Below are 26,293 nucleotides of genomic sequence, written 5' to 3' on the forward strand. Positions count from 1 at the left end.
CTAACTCTTTTCATCGCTCTATCTCTTCCATGAGATTTCGCTCTGCCTCTCGTTGTCCTTCTAATTCTTGTTCCAGCTGTTCCAAACGACCTTGATGACCATGGACCAACCCCATTAGCTCGGCTGCATGGGGTGGCCCTTCCTTTCCTGATTTTCGTCCTTCCGAGGAGTTTACCTTTGGGTTTTTGAACCAGAGGTGCCTTCTCTATGCTGGTCATTGGCCTCCTGGTGAAGGGCCAGGTCCGCGTTGTTTCCGGTATCTAGATTTTCTTGTTCGGAATCAGACGCTGAATGACCATCCTGGGGTGAGTTATCCGCCATTAATGGTTGATCTCTCGGGTCCCCGGCAACGGCGCCAATATTACGATGGGTAACCGGAGATTAATGGGCTAGATTCGTTTGGTTGGCCCAATCGTCTGAGGAGGGAAGCCTTCGAGTGGGTTCGCACCTTTGCGGCCTCCGTCCGACTTGTAAGCGTGAGTGAATGGGGGGTGGTACCTGCAAAGACACTCCGATGCCTAAGTCAGCAAGGGTATGAGCAGGTCTAGAGAGTATTGGGACTTAGAGATACTTGAGGGGTGTCAGTGTATTTATAGTGGTGAACCAATAACCACCGTTGGAGTAGTTTCACCTTTTAAGGTGGATAACCGTCCCTTTATCTTAGGGAGGTTGCGATATGCCTCCTTGAAGTGGGTTGAGAGATTTTAGGGGCAGTTATTATCTGGCAGCTAATCTTCGCTTCCGACTTTCTTAGAGCAAGTCGTGGGGAGCACCGACTTCTTAGGGGAAGGTCGGTATACTGTAAGGCTCAACCCTGTGGGTTGGAACTGTCGTTTGGACCTGGGCCTTAGCGTTGGGCCAGGGTATGAACATGAGGTATTTAGAGAATTATTTTTAGTATATTTTAAATATAAATGACTTTAAATATTATAATTGATTTTTAGTTTAAAATTTTTTATTTGATTGAGATAAATTATATCAGTTGTATTTTAAAAAAGAAAAGTTCTGCAATCAACCAAAATATTTAATCAACTCCAACTAAATTGTTATACTTTTTATTAGTTACTTGTGCTATTGCTCTTTTTTCTTATTTTTCTCTTTCGTTATCATCGTCGTGGTCGTCACCACCACCTTATCTTCTTTCTTCTCCTTCTTTTTTCATTTAATTAATTCTTTCTCCTCCTTCATTTTCCTCATCATCATCATCAACATGATTATTGTTATTATTATCGTCGTCTTCTACTTATACGTAAATAATATTGTTCATTCTTTTTCGAATATTTGTACTTGTTCTGGTTAATTTTACTGCATTATCTACAGTTTTTTTCATTTATTTTCTTTTCTATTAATATTTGTAAATCTGCAACTCAAACCTTCACGAAATAAATTTTGAATTTCATCACATCATTAGTTAAAAATTTCAATAATAGAGTAAAGATATTTTGGTGTCATTTTTTAGAAACGTAAATGTCATGATTCATTCTCTTTCGAATTTTTGTATTTATTCTGTTTAATTTTGCTACATTATCTACAAATTTTTTTCTTATTCTCTTTTCTGTTAAAATTTGTGAATCTGTAACTCAAATTTTTGTGAAATAAGTTCTTAGTTCTATCATATCATTTAGTTAGAAATCGATGATAGAGTGAAGATATTTTAATGTTATTTTTTAGAAATTTATGTGTTGTTTTATATATGAGATAAGTATTCAATTCATTGAATGTATAATTTTTTTATAAAGATTTAATATTTTTTGTGTCGTATTACTGAATTTCTAGTGCAAATTTTAAGTAATTTTGGTACTATCTTATTTCATATTGTAGAGTCAATATGTTCTTTTAGTTCGATTTACTTTCCAAATTTTTTAACATTGTATTTAAATTTTGATTCACTTTAAACAAATTCTAGTGTTATTTTTGTTTTTGAAAAGAATTCAATCCAATAAGTATTCATTTATTCAACTAAATAAAATTGCAATATAATACATACATGGTTATTCAAGTCTAATATGAGAAATAATATATACTACTAGAAAAAAGAAATAAGAACAACAGCAATAGGGGAGGTAGAAGACTACTTCTACTAAAACCTCTAGAATAGGAATGTCTTTTGCTTCTACCATAAGCAAAACACACGTTTAGAGGAAAATTTTCTTTAGATTTCATTCTATTGTGTTTTATTGCCTCAATAGTGTCAGATGTTCTCTTTAAGAGTTTAGAAAAAATATTTATGTTGTTCATGAAAAAATAAAAAAAAAAGTATAGAGTATCAATATATTATCTATTAATTTATTACCAACAATAATTAATTATTATATTTTAAACACATATATAAAGAGACATATCCAGAAAATATATATAAAGACACTTTCATTAGACATAATCATAAAAATGATATTTTTATTAAACACATTCACAAAGACACTTCCATTAAATATAATTATAAACAAGAGTTGATAAAAGTTGACAGATATGCTATTAATAACGTAGCAGGATTGAAAAATAAGTGTGTGACCTTTATTCTTTATTCTACGTATATAATACATTTATACACCAATTGAAATTCTGTCCATACAAAGTAAGACTAGATCTCTATATCTTTTGATAAATACCATCAATTATTTTTCGTGCTTCTATTTCACTCTTACTAAGTTCATGACATGCATGGAAGGTTCCTCCTACAGAAAATACTTGTATAATTCTGTCACCAATTACTTCTAAATATTAATGCTATTGGTCTTTAGTTTGATATATTAGGTAAACACTCTTTTCATCAATGACTTTGAGGATTTCCGGATATTGAGTTCCTAATGGTTTCTGAACACCTCAGATCATCCAGTACCGATAGGATGTGTTTTTTTTTTACATTTTTTTGTACTATCAAACTTGCGAAAGATAGGTAATTGATACCGTAAAGGATACGATTTTATCAAAATATGATGTTCAAATAGTGAGTTTATCTTTTAAGTGGGTTTATTTGCTTCTTCTTTGTCTTTTAGAATGCATTGTAATTTCTTGCAAGTGACAAGAGTGTTTTCGTCTTCTTTCGTATGTGTACATCAGAATCTAGTAAAATTAACTACTAATATAAAATATATATTAAAATATTAAATATAAAATCTAAATAAAGAGATAGAAAATATGTAAAAAATAAGTTGTTCAACTTGTTTTTTCATTAATCATGAATATATATATATATATATATATATATATATATATATATATATAGTTTTATATCTTTTGATATAAAATTATATTGAATCTTTCTTATTTTAAAAGGTATAATTTATTATCCTAATAAATTAGAATGTATAATTTTCTTTCATAATAATAAATATACACGAGAGTACTCCTTGAGTACTGTATCTATATTTAATTATAGAAATATTATTGATATAATATTTTCATTAATAATAAAAATAGTATTTTATTTTATTCTTGTTTAATTCTAAATAAAAAATAATTATGATTTATTTTATTTAGCATTTATAACAATAAATAAAATTACCATTATATAAGTCATTTAATTTAAAATAACATAATTTATAATTATAATTAATTTATATATAATTCACAAATAAATTAAAAAATTAAATAATTTTTCAACAATGACCCCATTTCATGCATTATATAATTGATGTAGGCACATTTGGCACTTCAAAGTCACCAGAAGTTTGATTTTATGCAATATATTGAAAGAATTTTGGAAGAACTTTGGAAGAGGACTTCAAAGTTGTTCGTAGATATTAGCTTAATGTGATGATTACTAGATGTATTTTATCAATTAGTTATCAATACATTAATCAAGTGAATTTATAAGCAAGTGTTTTTGTTTTATTTCCAACTATTTGTTGGTCCAGTCCTTCAATTTGGTTCATCACAGTGTTGTTTCTCCTCTTTCACAGGCATGTAAGCCAATACAATAATAATACTACATCTTATTATAACTAATCAAAGCACACATATATTATATGTAACTCTACATTTATGCATGAACCTTATCACAGGTGGTACTCTTATTTGTGCATGTCTTTTGTTCCTTTGATTGTAAGCACATATTTTGTAATTATGATTTATTTAACAACAATGCTAGGGACCAAAAAACCAGCCAAATATCTCTAGGTGAATTTAAAATTTCTACGTGGATAGTGCTTATATTAGCCATTAGGATGTTTCTTCTACTAAATATCAGAGAGTTTTTTTTTTATACTAAATAAATATTCTTTTATATAAATTTTTTTATATACTAAGAATTGGAATTGTTGAAAGCAGAGTTCCGTGATTCTCGTCCCTAGTTCTCTAACGTATCATTCAAAATTTTAATTTAAAGTGAGAAGCAATTAATATCAAATATTATAAATTAAAAACAAATAAAATTAATTAAATATAATTATAAATTAATTAAGTTGTTTACTTTTTGGTTGATCACCTCTTGATTCCACATACTTTTCCTTTATTTAAAACATACATGTAACAATGTAAGGGGGAAAATTAATGAAATGAAATAAAATGCAGATAATTGTAGTAGTTGGAAGCAAGTTATAAGTGATAGTAACCAAGATGGATCTTAAAATTGAAGAGGACAGATAGTAAAAAACACATCTGTAGTGCAACCGATGATGACCTCTTTTGGTTTAAGAAGCCTCAATTTATGCTCTACTTCATCAATTTTGTATTCTTTCAGGTACTTATATACATACATATTTACTATATGTCAATTATTTTTTATCACCAATGTTTCTTTCTTTTTGATAATGTGTTTTTTTTTTTCATTTAAATTTGACTCTAGCTTGTATATGTTTAAATGAAATTTTATGAGAAAAAGGTAATTTTTGGCATAATGGTAAAGTACAAAAGACTTGTTTGGATGAATTTTAAAAAAATCTATTTTTAAATTATTTTTTTTAAAAGATTTTATAGAAAAATAAAAGTAATTTATGTTTAGATATCTCATGTAAAAATATCTTTTTATCTATCAATTATGTTTGGGTATAACAATATAAAAGTACTTTTTTGTTTATTTATTATATGAAAAATATTTTTTTAAGAAAAAAAAAAGATTTTATAAAAAAAGATGTAAATTACAATTTTTCAAAAAAGATGTTTTTTATTTTTCTAGTACTTTTACTTTTACTACTAGAAATTCGTCAAACACGTTAAAAAATTAAAAAAAAATCTTTTTTCATTGAAAAATATCTTTTTTATCAAGATAATGACGCTCCAATAATCACAAAGTCTTTAGTTTTAAATGAAAAAATATATATATATATATATATATTGTTCAAATTCATCATGAGAAAAATATGTATTTTATTTATTTATGTTTATTATTTATTTAATTTGATAACTTAACAAGTATATTAATTGACACTTGAAACACCTTTCTATATACATACAATATATATTATTAGCTTATTCTCCCAATATTGATTAAATTAAATTTAAATATTTAAATATTGTTAGTGTCTTCCGATATCATATAAATATAAGAAATGTAAAAAAAAATATTGTTTTAGATATAAAAAAAGAAAATCTAAGAAAATTCAATAAGGTGTTATTTTATGTATTAGAAAAAGACAATCACAAATAAACTTAGATAAATATTGTTTTACTTATATGAAAAGAAATTAGAAAAAACTTATACAAGTGATATGAAAAGGCAACTTAAAAAAATTTGAACAAGTGTTGCTTTATGTATTAAAAAATACAATTTATAAAAAGTGTTTCCATAGTCTTTATTAGTTGTGCTTGAATCCTCTAAAGCAACCTTTACATGAAGTTGCTTTTTTTAGTAGAAAAGACAACATTTTTTAAAAATTATCACACAAAGAATTTCCTTTGATACAAAAAAGTGTTATCTTAGTCAAAAAATGTTATTTTTTATCAAAAGCAATATTTTTTTTAATTATAGATAACATTTTTAAAAAATTGTCTCAACCTAAATTTGTTATAGTTATATATATTAAAAATAAATTAAATAATATATATATTTATGTAAAATACATAAATACAAAATGATTAATTTGTTGTATATATAATATTTTTGTAAGGACTAAGGAATTCAATAGAAAGATATCATATGTCATGAAAATAAGGAAAAGAGAAAAGAATTAAAACAACCATAATCAAACAAATTACACTATACCAAACACGATTGTTGCAAAATTTCTAAGGTTAAGATAAGATAGATTCAAGAAGTAATGTCACAAATTATAATGATGAACGCTTAAATTGTAGTTTAATTTGGTGATTGCTATATACTACTTAAAAAGATGGTACCTAATTTATTAAAATAAATTAAAAATTAATATTTAATTTAAAATGCATAAAAATAAATAATTTTTAAAAATTTAGAATTTATTATAAAATATAAATTAGAACTCCGCCTATGTTACACTTGCGGTACATAGCCGGTCCCAAGCCCGGATAAAGGAGGAGGGTTGTGTTAGGTCTTCGGCAACCAACATAAAAACATAGCCGAACCCCCATGACATGAACCAAAGACATTATTGCGTTAAAGCTAGGTCGTTGCCCGGAAGCAACGCGTCGTATGGCTCGAGTACGGTGTCAAAGCAAGAGCCGCTGCATCGGTGCCCGGATGTAGTGTTAAATGAGCAAGGGTTCTCGCGTTTTCGTGAACGGACGAGAGTAAATAAGCTAGTTCACAAAGTAAAAGGTAAAGGTCGAAGCGACAGAAGGTTGAGATTTGGGACATGGAACATAGGCACTCTAACAGGAAAGTCCATGGAGGTGGTAGACACCATGACAAGGAGGAAGATTAACATTATGTGCCTACAAGAAACGAAATGGGTTGGTGCAAAGGCTAGGGAGTTGGATACTTCTGGTTTCAAACTTTGGTATACAGGAAAGGTGAAGAATAGGAATGGGGTTGGAATAATTGTGGATAAGCAGTGGAAGAGGGACGTAGTGGATGTCAAGAGGGTGGGAGATCGGATCATCTCTATCAAACTTGTGGTGGAGGGAGGTGCTTTCCATGTGATTAGCGCCTATGCAACGCAAGTGGGTTCGGACGAACAACACAAGATACGGTTTTGGGAGGAACTAGAGAGTTTGGTTCAAGGCATACCTTTGGGAGATAAGATTTTCTTAGGAGGAGATTTAAATGGCCATGTTGGGAGAGAAGTGACTGGATATGGGAGTATTCACGGAGGCCATGGTTTCGGGGTGATCAATGCCGAGGGTAAAACTATTTTGGACTTTTCTTCAACCTTTGATCTTCTCATCGCAAATACATGTTTTAAAAAGAGAGACGAACATCTTATAACCTATAAGAGTGGCATGAAAAGCTCTCAAATCGACTTCTTCTTGTTGAGGAGAGTCGACCGGAAATTTTGCATTAACTGTAAAATCATTCCGGGAGAGAGTTTGACAACACAACATAGGGTGCTCGTCATGGATTTTCGCGTTGAGCAAAAGCTGAGGAAAAGACATTATACGAAGAACCCAAGGACGAGGTGGTGGCGGATGAAAGGTGAGGAACAGAGAAACTTCCTAAGACGGGTAGGAGAAGAGGCAAAGTGGGAGGGGAACGGAAGCGCAGAAGAGATGTGGAGGGAGATGGCAGAAGTTATTAGAAGAACAGCAAAAGAAAGTTTTGGTGAATCTAAAGGAATAGGACCAAGAGACAAGGAGTCCTGGTGGTGGAATGCGAGTATACAAGAAAAGATAAAGATAAAAAGGGAATGCTTTAAAGAGTGGTCTTTATGCCGCAATGCAGATAATTGGGAAAAATATAAGGCGGCTAAGAAAGAGACAAAAGTGGCTGTAAGTGAAGCAAAAACAAGAGCATATGAGGGTCTCTACCAGTCTTTGGGCACAAAAGAAGGAGAAAAAGGTATATATAGAATCGCAAAGAGTCGGGAAAGAAGAACGAGAGATTTGGATCAGGTTAAGTGCATAAAGGATAAGGATGGAGAGGTGTTGGCTCAAGAGGAGAAGATTAATGAAAGGTGGAAGAGTTACTTCTACGAGTTATTTAATGAGGGACAGAAGACTCTTCCGAGCCTTGGTCGATTATGCACAAGGGAAGAAGATCAAAACTTTGACTACTATCGAAGGATTCGAGACTTCGAGGTAAAAGAGGCTTTAAAGCAGATGAAAAATGGCAGGATAGTAGGACCTGATAATATCCCGATTGAGGTTTGGAAAGGTCTTGGAGAAAAAGGCATCAACTGGTTAACCAAGCTTTTTAATGAGATTTTAAGGTCAAAGAAGATGCCTGATGAGTGGAGAACGAGCACATTGGTACCTATCTACAAGAATAAAGGGGATATACAAAGTTGCGGAAATTATAGAGGGATTAAGCTTATGAGTCATACTATGAAGTTATGGGAAAGGGTGATAGAAAGGAGGTTGAGAAAAGAGACACAAGTAACAGAGAATCAATTTGGATTTATGCCAGGAAGATCTACCACTGAAACGATATACCTATTAAGAAGGATGATGGAGAGGTATCGTAGTAGTAAAAGGGACTTACATATGGTGTTTATTGATTTGGAAAAAGCGTATGATAGGGTACCAAGGGAGGTCTTATGGAAGGTTTTAGAAAAGAGGAGAGTAAGGATCGCATATATTCGGGCAATTAAGGACATGTATGATGGGGCCATAACTAGTGTGAAGACTCAAGGTGGTGTGACAGAAGAATTCCCTATTGGTATAGGATTACACCAGGGATCATCCTTAAGCCCATACCTTTTTACATTAGTCCTGGAAGTACTCACAGAGCACATCCAAGAGCCTGTGCCATGGTGCATGCTTTTTGCCGATGATATCGTCCTTATGGGAGAGACAAGGGAAGGCCTAAATAAGAAGTTGGAATTATGGAGAGAAGCTTTAGAAGTGTATGGTCTGCGCATAAGCCGTAGCAAAACGGCATATATGGAATGTAAGTTCAGTTCGGGAAGGGAAAACCCCAATATAGAGGTGAAGGTTGGAGAAAACATCCTAGAAAAGGTTAAAAGTTTTAAGTATCTTGGGTGCATCATACAGGATAATGGATAGATTGAACAGGATGTAAATCATAGGATCCAAGCAGGTTGGTCAAAATGGCGGAGTGCATCTGGTTTTATATGCGACAAAAAAGTGCCTTTAAAACTTAAAGGTAAATTCTATCGCAACGCTATAAGACCGGCTATGCTGTATGGTACGGAGTGTTGGGCGGCTAAAGGGGAGCACGAACATAAGCTGAGTGTGGCAGAGATGAAGATGTTGAGATGGATGAGTGGTCACACGTGATTGGATAAAATAAGGAATGAAGATATAAGGGAGAGAGTTGGAGTAGTACCCATTGTGGAAAAGATTGTTGAATCGCGTCTCAGGTGGTTTGGACATGTGAGAAGAAGACCGATAGAACATCCAGTCAGGAGGGTGGATGAGATGGAAGATGGACAAAGGGCGAAAGGCAGAGGAAGACCTAAGAAGACTATCCATGAGGTGGTCAAACGAGATCTACATGTAAACGGTCTCTCTGTAGACATGATACATGACAGAGCACAATGGCGTCATTTGATTCATGTAACCGACCCCACTTAGTGGGACAAGGCTTTGTTGTTGTTGTTATTGTTGTTGTTGTTGTATAAAATATAAATTAGACAAAATTTAGACATTAATTCATAGACTCTATAAAATTAGTCTTGTAGTTAATTCAAGTGTAGTATTATAGAAATAGATTAAGTGTAGGTAAATTTAGAAGAAAAATACTTTTATTAGTAACAAATAAGCAATATAAGAAATAAATATGAGAAATAATTGTAGAAAACAAATGTTGAAATTTTTATTAATATTACAAAAGAATGAATGAGCTCTTTTAAAGTGGACAAAAATTAAGTAGAATTTGTTGTTGTGTGTTCTAGAAAAATACCTTTTGCTAATTGTATAAATCTTTGTTTGAAGTTAATTGATAAAATGAAGAATAATGAGAAGAATTAGAAGACAGCAAAGGAAAGAGATGATCTTCAAAGTTTCAGAAAAAATCTCTCTTGAGATTAGTGGGTTGAAGTCCTTTTATAGTCTCAAACTATTTTGAAGGACAAGTACATTGTCTAATGGTTACAATGCTATATTCACTCTACCTTTTTTATTCCAAAGCTTGTCACTAAATAGGATAATTAACAAAAGGTGTTTTTGGATGTTTTTATTATTTTAAGACTTTTTTTAACTAAAAATGGGTATAAGAAGAAGAGAGCCACTCAGATAAAGATGCTTAAAATATCTTTTTTTTAAAGATGTTATTTAATAATTAAAATTCAATACATATAACTAATTAAACTATGTTATTTTTGTCAAAATTATATCAGACAAATTAATTTGGCCTAAAAATTGGTGAATCAAATCTCTAACCAGTCTAAATTTATTTTTTAATAAAAAATTACTATAATACCCTTATTATAGAAAATGAATAAAATACTCTTATATATATAACCATATATCCTACCCATTCTCTTCTTTCTGTGCCGTCTTAGGGTTAAGATTTACGATTCTCAATATATATATATATATATATAATAGGAGTATTTTAGTTACTTTTTATAATAGGAATATTGTAGTTATTTTCTATAAAAAAGAATATTAATTTAGACCGATTTAAGATTTGGTCCATCAATTTTTCGGCTAAATCGATTTGTCTGATCTAATTATGACAGAAATAACACGGTTTAATCGATTACATATGTTAAATTTAATTGTTAGAAAACATCTTTAAAAAAAGACGTTTTAGGTGTCTTTATATGAGTGACTCCTTAGAAAAAAACTAATCTCCACAAATTAAAATTGCTGACACTGCTCTGAGTATTTGTATCAAAGAGGTGTCCGAATAAAAGAGTGTTCGTGATAGATAATATTAATAAAGAGACATCTAATTTGGTTCGTTTCTAACTAGATGATAATTTCTATACTTTAAATCAACAAAACTAACCAACATACTTCTACCAATTTAATTCCCACTTAAAAAATAAGTTCAACTCTTTAAAGTGTTTTTTTTTTTTTTGGATTTCATCAATTTGGCCCAACACCTATAGAAGAAACTTTATTCTCTTTTTTTATCATATTTTAGATTATTTTAAAATTAGGATAAAATATATTTTTTATCCTTAAAGTTTGTAAAAAATTTTAAAAATATTCCTAATTTTTATTTTATTTTAATATTGTCTTAAAAATTTTCAATTTACATAAAATACCGTGACACCTAAAATTTAAGAGTAATCCAATAATAGTGCATGAAAAATATCTCTAATTTACTTGTATTGATAGTTGTTCTTATAAAGATATTAATGAATTGATCTTAAATTTTTTTAAAAATTAGCTGTTAAAAATATATTTGATGCAATCAAAAATTTTTTAAACAAAATTAAAATAAAATAAAATTTAAATATATTTTAAAAATTTTTAACAAATTTTAAGGATAACAAATATACTATACCTTTAAAATTATTCATACACAAAATTACAATTTTAGTCTACAATAGTAGTTTATAGTTTATAATATTAACATAGGGGTAGTCAATTCTATGCTATCCTTTCGTTGTTGTCGGGTCTTCTATGCAATCATACCTTTCTAAGATTCCACCCTATCTAAATTTTTATTTAGTTATTTTCTGTTTTGTTCTACAATAAACAAGACACGATGATAGCATGTGCTAAAGTATGTTGCCTGTGAGGAAAGATGGCACCACATAATGAAAAGTTATATGAACTCCACAGTCCACAAGGACTCACTTAAGGCCCATGTATTGAACTTCATCAACTGAATGTAACGCATAAACTAGGAAATATAAACTTGACCAAATTAAAAGAAGTTCGCAAATGTAATACTTAGCCCAAATACAAATAACAGATTCTACCTAGTGCATCGTCTTAAGTGTCACTACTGCCTTTTGTCAAATGTTTACTTTGTATGCTATGTGTAGATGTCAGAATTTGACACACAGATCCCAAATTCAAAGGTTCAAATGGCCTGAGATCTAAGACGCTTCATGTTTTGATAGATAGGCTCCTTGACCTGCAAAGGATGTAAAAGAAGGAAAAGTGTCGAAAAGTTGCCTCAGACTCGGTACAAAAATGCTCCAAATCAAACAGAAATAGTGTAATGTAAGTAAAAAGGATAAGTCATAGACTCATAGTATACCGCGCTTGATTTCCTGGGTCGCTTTTCCTGGGAGGGCTTACTGCAGATATTTGTATCACCTTCGTCGTTTCCATTTGCTCTGCTGTTCTCTTTGCCTGCCGCAAAACTCTCTCTTGAAGCAACTGGCTGTAAAAATTACAGCATCAGTTATGTGACAAGAAACAAAAATAGGGAACCAGTTCTATTGGATAATTTTAAAAAAGATATGAACATGCCTCAACCCTGCTTGTGGGTGTGCTTCCAGGCTCTTTGGCCTTTAAGATATTGTGTCCACTCCTCACTGAGTCATTGCCATTTGTATCGGATGTCACTTTCATTCTTGTTAAATCTGATCCAATGGAGTGCAGAACACCACATGTAGACACATCGTAGTTGTTCCCTGATGATCACGGAGGTAACTTCTAATTATGAAAAGCTAAACATTAGATAGGATGAAAGAATGTTCGTAATGGACTTAATCTATTACCATTGGTTAGAATTCCAGCTGGTTTGAACTTGCTATTTGGTTCACCGTTATTAACATCCTGTTAAAGTTTAAAACGAGAAAATGATGAAAACACAATAATGGGTGATGATATATAAACATCGAATACTAGGCAGCCATTGTACCATAGGGTCGGTAGCACCTAGAACTTTCTGGACTTCAATGAACTTCCTCTCAGTCAACTCAGAATGTATCACACGTTTTCCTGATGCCGCATACACAAAAATGTAAGGAGGCAACAACAAAAGCAAAAGAGAAGGACTATGCTGTGATATTCAATTCGACACCTAATCTCTTGTTGCCTTTGGGTTCAAGAAAACCGTCCCGGGTCATTTTATCAATAATCTTCCGTGCTCCTGTCTGGTTTATTTCACCATTGAGAAATGTTTGAAGCTTTGGTGCTGACACGTATGTCATTGGAAGAGCATGATAGAGAGCCTGAAGACATTAGTCATACCTAAGTTAATATATTGCGGCAGAAATTAATCCCAAAGCAGATACAAAATAACTCCTAATCTCCTATGAAAAAGGTAGTCTAAGAGATCCGTGATAATATGAAAAATTCAAACACGGGAAAAAATATATTAAGTGATAAATAACTTAATTTTAAAAAGTGTATGCAAATTTGATCTTTAGATATTTTTTTTAAATAATGTTTTGTCATTTACAAAAAAAATTAAAAAAATGATATAAAATCATCAAATTTTTAAATAAAAAGTCTCTTTTGATTAATTTTAGTTAAAAAAATCAAAATTTGATTTTAAAAATTAATTTTGAGAATAGATATCTATTTTTTTTATTAATATTAACACGTCACAATATATTCACTGATTCCGTTGACACTTTTCGCCCTTGTTGAGATTAGTAGTAGGTGACTGATCTTTGGCCAAAGAAACATCATCATACATACCACATGGAAAGTAAGAATTAACACTCACTCTCATGTACATGTGATCTTCATCCTGCAAAGCTCTGTCACCCTGAGGAATCTGGCCATCAATTTCTTCTTTGACAATGAACTCATATTCTGATTTCTGACAATACAATTCCATCGGATTTAAAATTAAAAAAGAAAATGAGAAGGGAAAACAAAAAGATACTGACAAAAACAAATAAAGTAGCTAAGATCAGTTAGGAGATAAATCAACCTTGTCTTTGTTAATGGCGTAGGTGTCATTTCCTGTTTTTGAAAGCACCCCATTCTGAACAAGCTTATCCATGATCTCTAAAGAACATAAAATCAGACAAGAGCAACCGAGTGTTCTGTTTCTTTAACATATTGATGATATTTGAAGCAAGGATTGAACATAGTTAACCTTCATACCTTCAATTAGAACCTGCAGTGAAATAAAATATATAATTCAAATTCCATCTGAATCAGACATAACACAAGGAGGGAAAAAGAAACTAAAATTGCCGTTAAGCCATAATCTAAGAAAGGCTCAAGAAAAAGCATCATCTTGATAGCCATTAACAGAATAAATAAATATAAAAGATTAAGAAATAAGGTACCATTGAGATGTCTGGAAAATTTGATAAAACGTCATTAAGGTCAATAGTGCCAAGGTGCCAACAGTTGATCCACTCCTTGACCCGGGTCAGCTGTTGCTCATCTTCCATAGGATCTTGGGTATTGTCTGAATATAATATATATTCTTAGTTTAGTTCTGGTATTGGATTAACAAATATTTAAAGTCAAGCTCTAAAAGAATACTGAAGACATTTATCCTTTGAATTATTGTATGCATATATCCACGTACACACAGTTTTCTGCAAGAAAGCAGAAAGAGCTAGTTTACCTTCATCAACCATAGAATTATCTTCCTTTTCTTGCTGCTTCTCTGTCATTTTGTACTTATTAAAAGTTAACAGTGGATTAAAAGAAACATAAAAAAAGATGTAAATTTGCACAGCAATAAGAAAAATATTCCAAATTACCTATTGGAGCAACTACATATCGATCCCCTTCAGCGTAATCAACCTGGAAAGTTAAAACGCGAAATTTAAGAAACACAGTTCCGGTAATTGCTCAAGTTTCAGTTACAAAAGCAACATCCTCCATCACCTCACTGTCCGTATCATAATATTCATTATTTTGCTTCGAATCTTCACCGGTGATCATATCATCTTGGATGCCCTCATTATCATCTTCACAAGGGTCGAGCACACTCCTCACCTTTACAATGAAGGAAGAATTTATTGGCAAAAACATCGGCAATAGACTTAAAAAGGTAAAATGGGAGTGTAATATCTTTCCTTTACCTTCAGAGCTAGTACAAAATGCTTGCTGTTTACATTACCAACTTCCATTTTCAGTGGGTTTTTCACCCAGGGATGGTAAGCTTCTACTTCTGAGCAGCCTCTGAAGAAAGGAGGCTCATAATCAGCAGGCTGCAATAAAAAGAAAACTATACTATTAATCACTCTGTATATAATAAGTCAGCACTTTGTGATTAAACATCAACCTCTTCGAAAAATATTTCAAGTTCGGGCAATGCAGGAAATCATAAAGCAAAAAAATTTCACGAACAATTTAAAAGGATCGAGATTTGTTATTGCATACTAAAGAACATACCGTCACATCATCATAATAGAGTAGCTTCATTAGAATGGTGCGCTGAGACAGGAGTAGAAGTTAGTTTTCGCAATGTAAGAATAATGAAGCATGTATAATGTCATTTTATAAAGCTTAGAACTTAAATTTATTACCTCATCTGGCATCTTCTCCAGAGTTCTCATCAACTGAACTAGCGTTCTAATCATTTTACATGCAGAACTCCTAATGATTACAATGCATATGAATAATATTAGTTTAGTTAGTGAGTCATCTTGATAATGACAACTATCTAAATCATATTTTCATTCCTGAATCCACCTCATCTGTTGGGGAGTTATCTCTGTCGTGGAGTTGCACTTGAAGGTCCCACCCTGCTTCTTGTTTCCAGTGCGGTTGATATTCATGGAAACCTCTTGCTTTTCCGAATCGGAATAGCTAAAGGAAACTACATCCCAAAGTTACTCTAAATTAATTTCTCGGTTCTCGGTTCCTTTAATCCCCCCCCCCCCCCCCCCCAAAAACACACAAAAATGTTGGTAAATAAAAAACTGATGATTTTTATTTTTTGAATAATGCCGTTGTTGATTTTTACTTAAAAGTTATAACGACTTTTTGCAAAGCTTGGTAATTACTTGATCAATTGCATTATTTTGTTAGAGAGAAATGCTAAAAGCTCTTAGAATTTATTGTTTTTTAGTCACCCATCCGTTAGTTATTAATATTTAAAAATATAAAATCAATCTCATTATGTTACTAATAGCATTTCTGTCAACTCTTATTTATGATTGTATTTAATTGAAGTGTCTTTGTGAATGTATCTAATAAAAATATATCTTTTATAACTGTATCTAATGAAATTGTCTTTATATATATATTTTTTTGTCTCTTTATACATATGTTTAAAATATAATAATTAATTATTATTAGTAATAAATTGATAGATAATATATTAATACTCTATATTTTTTTATATAAAATAAAATAAGTTATTTAATTATTAAACTAAAAAAATTAAAAAAAAATAATTATTAAATAATGACAAAAAATAATAAATTCTGAATTCTTAACATTTTTCTTTTGTTAAATTTGTACTTATAACTCACTTGAAAGGACAAACAACTATTAAACTATAGACATATATAAGTGAACGAAAATGTAGGGACTAATTTATTTATCTGACAATAAATTAAATTTCGGTGAGACCCCACTTCCCGCTAGCATATAGCACATTTATCCAAATTCCATCTACCAAATTCTACTAATCAAAATTGAGATACGTTTCTCAAGGCCTTACATGCATATTCCTCAATCATCGGTCCATCTACTGTTTCACACACACAGAACAGAAGCGTCTTCAGGTATTTCTTCTGTAAGGCATCGTATACACCTGCAAAATGAACAGAACGAAACAAAAGTTAAAAATAAACAAATCACGCCTATAATCAATTTAAAATCGCATTCTAGAAGTTTAATTAGGTGATGTCGTAAACGTGCCTTTCTCCATCCAATCGATCAGTCTGCGAGACTCTGCATCCAGTGGCATAAGCTTCTTGATCTTCATCTCTGGAATTTCAAGCAATGTTCCAGATGAGATTCAACAACAAACATTGTAAGATTTGATATAAGAAAAATTAAAACAAAGTGAACACTCAAGACTAGAGAGGTTTTAACTACCTAAAGCTGGAACAGACTTATCATTGAAGTACTTCTCAGGAAACAGGCCTCTGATATAACTGATGTTAAATATCGCAATTCGGAGCAGGTTCCTCGTCTAGCACATGAAATTTCAAATTAGGTAACGAACAAGAAGATCTGATACAATGTATTCATAATACGTAGAGAGAGAGAGAGAGAGAGAGAGAGAGAGAGAGAGAGTACATTTTATCAAACAGAATCAGAGCAACCAGATACTAAAATTAAAGACTGGAAGAAATGGCGTAAGCTAAACATAAATTCCTTAGTAAAATGAACTACCGAATTTCTCCATGTAGAACTCAATACCAAAAGAAACAGCATAAGCGTGATTTTGAAACTGAAGTTTAATATAGAGAAGAAACATCAAATTCATACAAAGCGAATAAAAGTTATCGAATGAAAATACAGCAGTGATTGAAATAGAGAAAACTCAGAAGTAAGCACAAGAGAATCTCAGATCCATACGTATTTTGCAGGAAAACCTAACAAAAATATAGAAAATATGAAACGTAAATGAAGCTAAATTGTAGCTAAGAACCAGAAGCAGCGAATCCTGCTCGGTGATTTCAGCTTCCTTCACTTTCTGTGCAACCACCTGAAGAAACGAAACTGAAAATCAGAGAGAGAGAGAGAGAGAGAGAGAGAGAGAGAGAGAGAGAGAGAGAGAGAGAGAGGAATACGAAGGAATGAAAGATGTATGCAAACAATTTCAGGTCTCACCATTGTTTCTGCAGTTAGTTGAAATTCGAGAGTAACAGCGAAGAAGAGGGAGAAGATGTTTCTGTAGGATTATTATTTGAATGAGAGAAATGTAGCGGGAGTGAACGAAAGCAAAGGAGCATGGTGTTATTTATAGGCTGAATCAGATGCACTACCCAGTACCCAAGTTCGCACCACCGTAACCGTTTCTGTGTTGGAGGTTCAGTCGATGTTGCTAATTTGAAAGATGCTATTGAATTCGGCTGTGTCTCGTCACACGAGTTTAGTGAGTGAGTTGGCGCCAAAAGCAGGGTAGATAAATTTTGTTTGGGCTCGTGGTTTTTTTGGGACTTGGGCTTATTTTTGGTATAATAGAAATTCAAGCCAACATGGACCAATTGGATATTTAGATCCAAAACATGAACCGCACGGAGTGTTATAGCATCGTCTACTTTGTTGGATTCAACTCAACCCTGAACCAATGTGAGATGAACCTTCAAATTACAAGTTAAATCTTAAAGTGGTCCCTAAAATTACACTTGTGTTTTATAGTAGTTTTTGAATTTAATAGTTACCTATATTTATTCTTTAAATTGCATTTAAGGATTCAGACTCGTCATTCCGACATATTCCGCCCATCTAGCGCCACCAAAAAACTAATCTAGACTAGAAGATAACACGCTGACAAAATTTTCAAGCAATCTTCATATTCTATTCTTCATTGTTAATTGAAGGACTTGTTCTACCATCACATGTTATTACATCTTCTTTTAGAATTTTATCTATCCACAGAAACAACCCATATCACCTCTTACCTAGAATCTGCACCTAAAAAAGTGAATCAGCCAAGTTTATAACCAGAAATACAGTAAACAACAATAACAATCACTTATATTGTAGTTTGGACAATCGAAGAATGGTTTCCATGGATTATAATCCGTCTCTGACCATCGCAATACTAGTCTCGACCTGCACCCACACCACTTTGACAAACGCAAATCTCTGTTTCTGATTATTCGAGCTCCCAAATACGTTCCTCGCGCTAGTCATTATAGTTTGGCTTTGAAAATGTTGAAGCCAACACAAGAGAATTCAAGAAAAAAGATGAGAAGAGAAGAGAGTCGACACTGCAGATTGATCTTTAAATTTGGGAATTAGGATTTTTAACTTCAATTTAGGGACCAAATTGAATCAACAAAGTTTACTCATCCATGTCAGTTAGCCTTTAACTTCGCCAGCGTGTCACCCTCTAGTCCAGATTAACTTTCTAGTGGCGCCAGATGGGTGGAATATACCGGAAGGACGAGTCTGAGTCCTAGAGTGTAATTTTTGGGACAAATATGAGTAACTATTAGAGCAACTCCAATGGGAGTAACTTTTAGAATTTCATTTTCTCTTTTTCTGACATTATATAGGATCAACGGTTGGAGAGAAGGAAAATTGAGTTCCTGCTCACATTACGAGGAAAGGAGTCCCTCCTCAGAGGGACTTGTGAATGCCAATGATAACTTGCCACATGGCAAATTATCTTTAAAATAAATAATTATATTAATTATAATTAATTAAATAATTATATTAAATAATTAAATTATAATTAATTAATTAATTATAATTTAATTATTTAATTAATTATTATAAAAAAATATTTATATAAAATCATAATTAATTAAAAAATTATATTAAATAATTAAATTATAATTAATTTATTAATAATTATAATAATTTATTATATTAAATAATTATATATCTATTTAATTAATTATTTATATTAATCATTTAATAATTAGTTATAATAAATTAAAATTAATATAAATAATTATATTTAATCAATATCAAATATTATTTATACTGTTATGTTAAATTATAATTAATTAAATTTATTGATTGAACACATATAGCAATTTCACAATATTTATCGTTAACTATAAAGTTTAATTATGTTTTTATATTAAATAATTTTACAAATTAGTGTCATCTCGAATTATGAATTATATATTGTGTATTAATTTTATATATAATTTTTTTAATATTAATATTTTTTAACAATGAATTATTTTTTAATTTATAAATGTAAATAATATTATTGTAATATATGAATTATATATTTCGTATTATTGTTATATATGAATTTATTTAATATCAATATCTTTTAATAGTGAATTATTTTTAAATTTATAAATTTAAATAATATTATTGAAAAAATTCAATTACATTAATTTTAAGTATTTTAATTAATTAATTAAGTGGGGCCACAACAAAGACTAAAGTTAGTTCCTCTTAATGGAAAAGAAAGAGATGCTTTGAGTTCCTATTTACTGTTTATGACGCAAAAACTGATGTGAAGTTACTTTTTATGACACAAGAACTACTATGAAACACAAGTGTAACTTCAGGGACCAATTTAAAACTTAGCTCTCAAATTACCTCCACATTACACAGAAATGATTTTTTCACTGGACCAATTTCGTCTTTATTATTTCCTAACAAGAGTAAGACATAAATATAAGGATGGCAATGGGACGGGTAGAATAGGTTTTTATCTTATCTGATTTGTCCCGTCTTATAATAATTCACACAGAACTAGCCCCATTTTTATATACAAATAGTAAAAAGTTGAACTATAACCTGTCTTATTCCTATTTGTCTTTATAATTATTAAAATTCAATAAATAAAAATAAATTTTAAAATTTATATAACCGTCATCAAATACATAACATAAATTAAAATAAAAATTTAAATATGATACAATACTATTAATTATTTTACAATATATATATATATATATATATATATATATATATATATATATATTATTTAAACGGGAAGAGGTGGGTATTATCTAAACCCAGACTCGATCAATCTAAAATATTGTCCTACAAAAAATTTGCTCAAAACGAAGTGATTACTCACAAATTGGAGTAGTGTTACCACCCCTATATAAATACACCACAAAAATTTAAACCAAAAACACAAAATAAAAAGGTACCAACAATTTAAAATTACAACCAGAGACTATTAATTCATTAAGTCATTAACGAATAAGTAGGAGTCAGTAAATTTAATTAAATAATTTTGAATATGTAAAATAGGCGACAAAATTGATAAAAGCCTAAAATTAGAGAAACTATGAAAAATAAGTATTTTTGGGAGAGAAGGTAAATGAACCTTACGAGGTTGTGAACGACGACGTGAAGTGAGGATAATGAAACACAAACAGTGACTAAACACGAAACCAGGTGAAAGAAAGAGGGGGTATTTGCCCCCACAAATTTTTTGATAAAAAAAATCTAATAACTATATATAAATATTAATATTTATCTATTTGTTATATTGTGTTATCTCTAAAATAAATAAATAAATAAATTAAAAAAATAGTGATAATTAGTTTCATGATACTAGTTCAATAGTTACAAATAAAAAGTGGAAAAAGAAGAAACAAAAGAATAATATATTTGAGTGAATTTTATGATGTAGAATGTAATTTTTTTCTACACATAGAATTTAGGTGGAAATTTTTAAAAATTGACATTTTTTTTGGTGACTTAAAAGAAAATAAACAAAAACTAAAAGAGAGAAAAAAAACAAGAAACTACTTAAGAAAGGCAGTCCCGCTGAATACTATTTTCAAATTCCTTCCAAGGCAACGGAAGCTCCACTTGGGGAGAAAGGGTCCTCATTGCGGTCTTTGCCATGATGTCTGCTACTGTATTTGCATCTCTCAAGATCAACCGAAGATCAGCACGCCATTTCCAAGACATGATATCTCGGATTTTTAACACCAAAGGATCAATAAACCCAAAGCAATCTTGTAAATTATTGACAATAGTAAAAGCCTCCACACAATCTGTCTCACATATAATGTCTCTTTGTCCCGAGTCTATGCTAAAAGAAAGCCTCTCCAAATAACAAACAACTCTCCTTGCAAAATGCTACGACTCTCAATTGTTCCCAGACAGCCTCGTTGCCACCTTCCCTTCCAATCTCTGCTAACACAAGCAAAACCAACTCGAGCACCACTGCCAGGATAGCTAGCATCACAATTAATCTTAAAGGTACCCACTAAGGGGGGAATCCAAGAGCCACTAATGGTTGAGGGGATAGACAGTCGTTGCAACTCAAAAATATTTCGGAACTCCTTTTTCAAGGACAAAGTCATACCAATCACCTTGTCTGTGGTCCAATGCTCGTGAGGATGAAAGATCTCGTTATTCCTCGAACGTCAAATCCACCAGAGACCAGAAAAAAAATCTAAAGGGGCGTTGTTTGCTATTATGTAAGAACCAACTCATCAAATCCACTGGTTGATCGGAGATCCCTAAAACTTGCCAAACAAGTTGGGTTTTTGAACAATCCCAAATACAATGTAATACCGATTCCTGACCTGAGAAACATCGTGGACAGCTATCCGTGTGCGAAATGCCCCTTCTAAAATGAAATGCATCAGTAGGAAGAGCCTCTCGAAGACATAACCAGGCCAAAATTTGTGCTTTTCCGGTACATGTTGACGCCAAAACCAAAGCCAATTACCCCTATCCTCCCAACTAAACATCTTCTTACTGAGCCACAAATAATCACTATGAGCATCATAAACCTTTGAAGCCGCACCAGTCCAACACCAACCGACCTTTGAACCAGCTTGAACATCTGGGTTGTAAGAGTTAATGTTGCTCTGCAGAGACTGATTCAGAGGAGAATAGATATTCTCAAGGTTCCACAGTCCAGATGACCAAAGGTCCAAGATCCTGAGATCCGAATCAGAAATGTGAACATAATCCATCTCCTGACACAATCGTCCCTCTCTTCTCCATTTAGAAAACCAAAAGTTCTGTTCCAAATCCCAATGCACCAAATAAAACCTTCCTTCAGAATATCCCAAACTCGACACATACTCTTCCAAATATAAGATCCCCTTTTTCGAGACCGACTAAGACAATTATCCTTAGAAGAATGGTATTTCTCCGTCAACAGCTGAACCCATAGCTTATCGGGATGGTGAAAAAGTTGCCAAACTAGTTTTTCAAGAAGAGCAATATTGACACAAAAAAGATCTCTAATTCCCAGACCTCCAAACTTCTTAGGGGTGACCAACACTTTTCAGTTAACTAGATTCAGGTCTCTACCATCAGCTTGACCCTTCCATAGAAAGTTTTGCATCATGAATTTTATCTTATTAGTTACCCCTTTAGGGAAGAGAGATACTTGCATGCGATAAGTAGGAATCGCAGTCACTACCGAATTGAGCAAACAGAGTCTACCTGCCTTATTAAGCAATCTCCCTTTCCAGCTGGCTAGCCTTCCCCGAATCTTGTCCAGAACATCGTTGAAAGTTGTGCGTGTCACCCGAGAGTGATTAAGGTTCACCCCTAAATACTTGCCCAAGTTCTGGACGAATCTGATGGAGGAGACTCCAGTGAAAATCTCTTTTCTTGTCGCTGAAACATTCCTAGAGCATAGCGCTTTAGATTTCTCCACATTAACCTTCATCCCATAGGCTCTGCAGAAATTTTCCAAAACTACCATTACAGTTTGAACTTGCTATTTTTCAGCTTTACAGAAAAGAAGCAAATCATCGGCAAATATCAAATGAAAAATTCTTGGACCCCCTCTAGAAATCGCAACCGGCTTACATAAGCCCTTATCAACTTGCTGATTAATAGAACAAGACAATCTCTCCATACGCAACACAAACAGATACGATGATATTGGACATTTATTATACCGTACTTTGTGTCTAATCAGGTAATATAATTTCTTCGCTAATCAATAGAATAATTTGCCGTGATTGTCTCTTTATACTAAGTATTAACTGAAATTAATTTTTGAATAAAAGTGTTAATTAGGTGGATAAATTTTTTTGTAATAGACCAATTAAAAATTTAGACCATACTTAAATTTGGACTTAAATAAGTCCTGCTTTTCATTGTTGGAGTTAATTAATTATTATAGTTTGTTATTTATAACTTTATCAATTGTTCATGACAAAAAAAAAATATCAATAATCACAAGTGATTATTTTAATCAAAGACAGAATAAAATAAAATATTAAAAAAATAAAAATATAATATTAGAAGATAAATTACGAGTTATTTTTGGATAAAACTTTTCTTGTTGTACTTTTTCCTCTTATATTATAAATATTATATATGTTATCATTATTTAAAATTTTAAATATTATTTTAGATCTTTTTCAGAAAAAATAAAATCGTACAATAGAAAATATTCATTTAAAAACTAAAATAAAATATTTCTAACATTTGATTTTAGTATACCGTATTTTTTTTGTTGGTTAACAATTATACCGTATATTAAAAGATCTAAAATGATTATTTTGGCATGGTCCAATTTTTAATTGGCCTGTTAAAAAAAATCTAACCCACCTAATTAACACTTTTATTTAAAAATTAATCTCAATTAATATTTAATATAAAAAGATAAATTACTGTAAATTATCCTATTAATAAACTAAAAGACTGCAAGATTTGATTAGACATAAAGAGCAGTGTAACAGATGTTTATTTTTAAAAATTTTCACCTAAATTTTATATGTGTAGAAAAAAATTACATTTTATACCAAAGAATTCACCATATATTTGTTCTTGTTCTTCCTAACTATTCTTTCCACTTTGTCACATTCAAGTTTTACCTTTCCATTATTGGGTTGTAATGAGTAAATGTGCATAATAATTTTATTAAAATTTAATAAATAAAATTAAATTTTAAAATTTATATAACCACCATTAAATATTAAAATTAAATTTTAAATATATAATATAAATTAGAGTAAAAATTTAAATATAATATAATATTATTAATTATTTTACTAATTATTTTATATGTATATATTATATATTAAACTTTTATTTATATATATATATATATATTGAGACGGATAAAAGCGGTATTACTTAAACTCGATACGACCCGCCGAAAATCTTATTTCTGCAAAAAATTCGCTCGGGACAGAGTGAGTATCGCGAGTTCAGAAAATATTGTCATTCCTACATAAATACACCACAGAAACTTATGAGAGAAGTCATCTTGTTAAATTTTTCTATAAATTTTTAAATAGTTTCTTAAAAAATCGCAATCTGATTTTAAAAATTGTATCAAACATTAATGCTACTACTTTTCATAAATTAAAAATAAAAAAAAAAGTTACTTTTCAAGATTCCTATATGGACTTGTCATGCATGTATATATATCCAAATAACTGACTAGTTGGTGGGTGAAAAACATCTAAAAGCAACTTTATATTATTAAGTCAGAAATCAGAATTGAACATGTTCTAGATAACGAATAAATTGACCAACTTTATAATATTTTATGTCATAGAGTACTTAACATTTTGATTAATTTTAAAGTTAGTTTCTAACGATCGAGGCATCGTATTTTTGTTTTAAATATCTTACTGTCTTTATAATTTTTCATCAAAATTAAACTATTATTTTATAAATGTACCTATTTTCCCCGTTATCATATTCTTTTAGGTAGAGGCAACATAATTGTGATGGCATATTTTGTTTTACCCATTTTCTCATAAAAGACAAAAGTGAAATTGTCTCACAAATTGGATTTCTTAATATTGATTCACACTTAATGATCGTTAGAAAAAACTTAGTTCAATGTCCATCAAGCTGATATTGAATACAAATATTCAAATTTGATGTTGTTCTTAGATTGAGTGTTCCATAGTTGTTTCAATAATATTATTCGTACCCTAATCCAAGGATAAAGTTATGTTTAAATAAATAAAAGTCCAACAAAAACATCTCATTTTGTCTACACCTATCCGATTTTGATAAAAGTCGGGCGCGGTGACATGAGTCCAATTTTATCTATTCAAATAAGTAATTAACTCTTCAAAATCTCTCCTACTTATTTAAAAGGGAGATCTCAACAATTTTTCTAAGAAAGAAGAACGGCATTTTATTATCAAAGGTGGAACTACTCTAAAATGTGGTTATCTACTCTAGTATAAATACACTGACACCCACAGGTATATTCAGGACCCAATCTACTAAAAAGCTGCTTAAACCCTGGCTAACTTAAGCATCGGAGTCCCTTGTAAGTATCACCCCCCACCTCCTCACGAGAAATTCGGATAACGGCACCTCGACACCAATAGAAATCGAACGCTATCCCTAAAGGAGCTTGGACCTCACGTTCAGACTCAAAAGCAACTAATTTCAAGTAACTCTCCGAATAAATATTATAAATAAATTTTTTTTAATATAAAACAGGAATTCCTGGAATACAAAAAACTATTAACTATCAAATATTTTTCCAATTAAATAATATGGATACAAGAAAAATAAATGAGAGCATGATATATCATCTATGAAACACTGATATTTCTGTGATTTGCCGTGTTCGCATGTCGGATAGATTTTGAACACGACACTCATCAATATTTGTCCGACACGCGTGTCTTCTGTGTTCAAACCGTGTCTTGATAAAAATTAAAAGATTCTTCTCCAGACATGCTTGAATACACCTAAATACCATTACGTGTCAATATGTCATACCTTATTATTAACATGTATTCTTAAAATAAGTTTAGAAATAGTATATATTATTGATCGAATTATATTTATTTTCAATACTATTTGTCAATATTAGTGTTGAAAAATCGTCCCCCGCCTTTCGGCCGTGCCGCCAAAACGATATATATAAATTAAAACCCTTATTTAATGGCCGTGATTCTTCCCAAAAATCAAA

General features: G+C 31.1%; 1 protein-coding gene across 1 annotated transcript; it reads right to left on the reverse strand.

Moving 5' to 3' along the window:
* Window positions 1-11,640: 11,640 nt before the first annotated feature.
* LOC130954123 (meiosis-specific protein ASY1) lies at window positions 11,641-17,682 on the reverse strand. Its single transcript, XM_057880861.1, has 22 exons — window positions 17,596-17,682; window positions 17,414-17,470; window positions 16,855-16,951; window positions 16,675-16,743; window positions 16,475-16,567; window positions 15,499-15,625; window positions 15,333-15,402; window positions 15,199-15,240; window positions 14,886-15,014; window positions 14,689-14,799; window positions 14,562-14,604; window positions 14,423-14,464; window positions 14,136-14,260; window positions 13,948-13,960; window positions 13,772-13,848; window positions 13,562-13,657; window positions 12,911-13,061; window positions 12,749-12,828; window positions 12,606-12,663; window positions 12,355-12,518; window positions 12,140-12,265; window positions 11,641-12,013 (listed from the first exon to the last, which is right to left on the reverse strand). Exons 1-22 carry the CDS (start codon window positions 17,596-17,598, stop codon window positions 11,960-11,962), a joined length of 1,827 nt encoding a protein of 608 aa, XP_057736844.1. The 5' UTR covers window positions 17,599-17,682; the 3' UTR covers window positions 11,641-11,959.
* Window positions 17,683-26,293: the final 8,611 nt, after the last annotated feature.

The sequence above is a fragment of the Arachis stenosperma genome, chromosome 10 (assembly GCF_014773155.1).
Source record: "Arachis stenosperma cultivar V10309 chromosome 10, arast.V10309.gnm1.PFL2, whole genome shotgun sequence".
Classification (NCBI taxonomy): domain Eukaryota; kingdom Viridiplantae; phylum Streptophyta; class Magnoliopsida; order Fabales; family Fabaceae; genus Arachis; species Arachis stenosperma.

What these genes read in the sequence shown, in the direction of transcription:
- LOC130954123 (XM_057880861.1), bottom strand. An exon ending in GATCGATTGGATGGAGAAAG is followed by an intron (nt 16,568 to 16,674) that starts GCACGTTTACGA and finishes TTCATTTTGCAG; the next exon opens with GTGTATACGATGCCTTACAG. An exon ending in ATAACTCCCCAACAGATGAG is followed by an intron (nt 15,403 to 15,498) that starts GTGGATTCAGGA and finishes TGTAATCATTAG; the next exon opens with GAGTTCTGCATGTAAAATGA.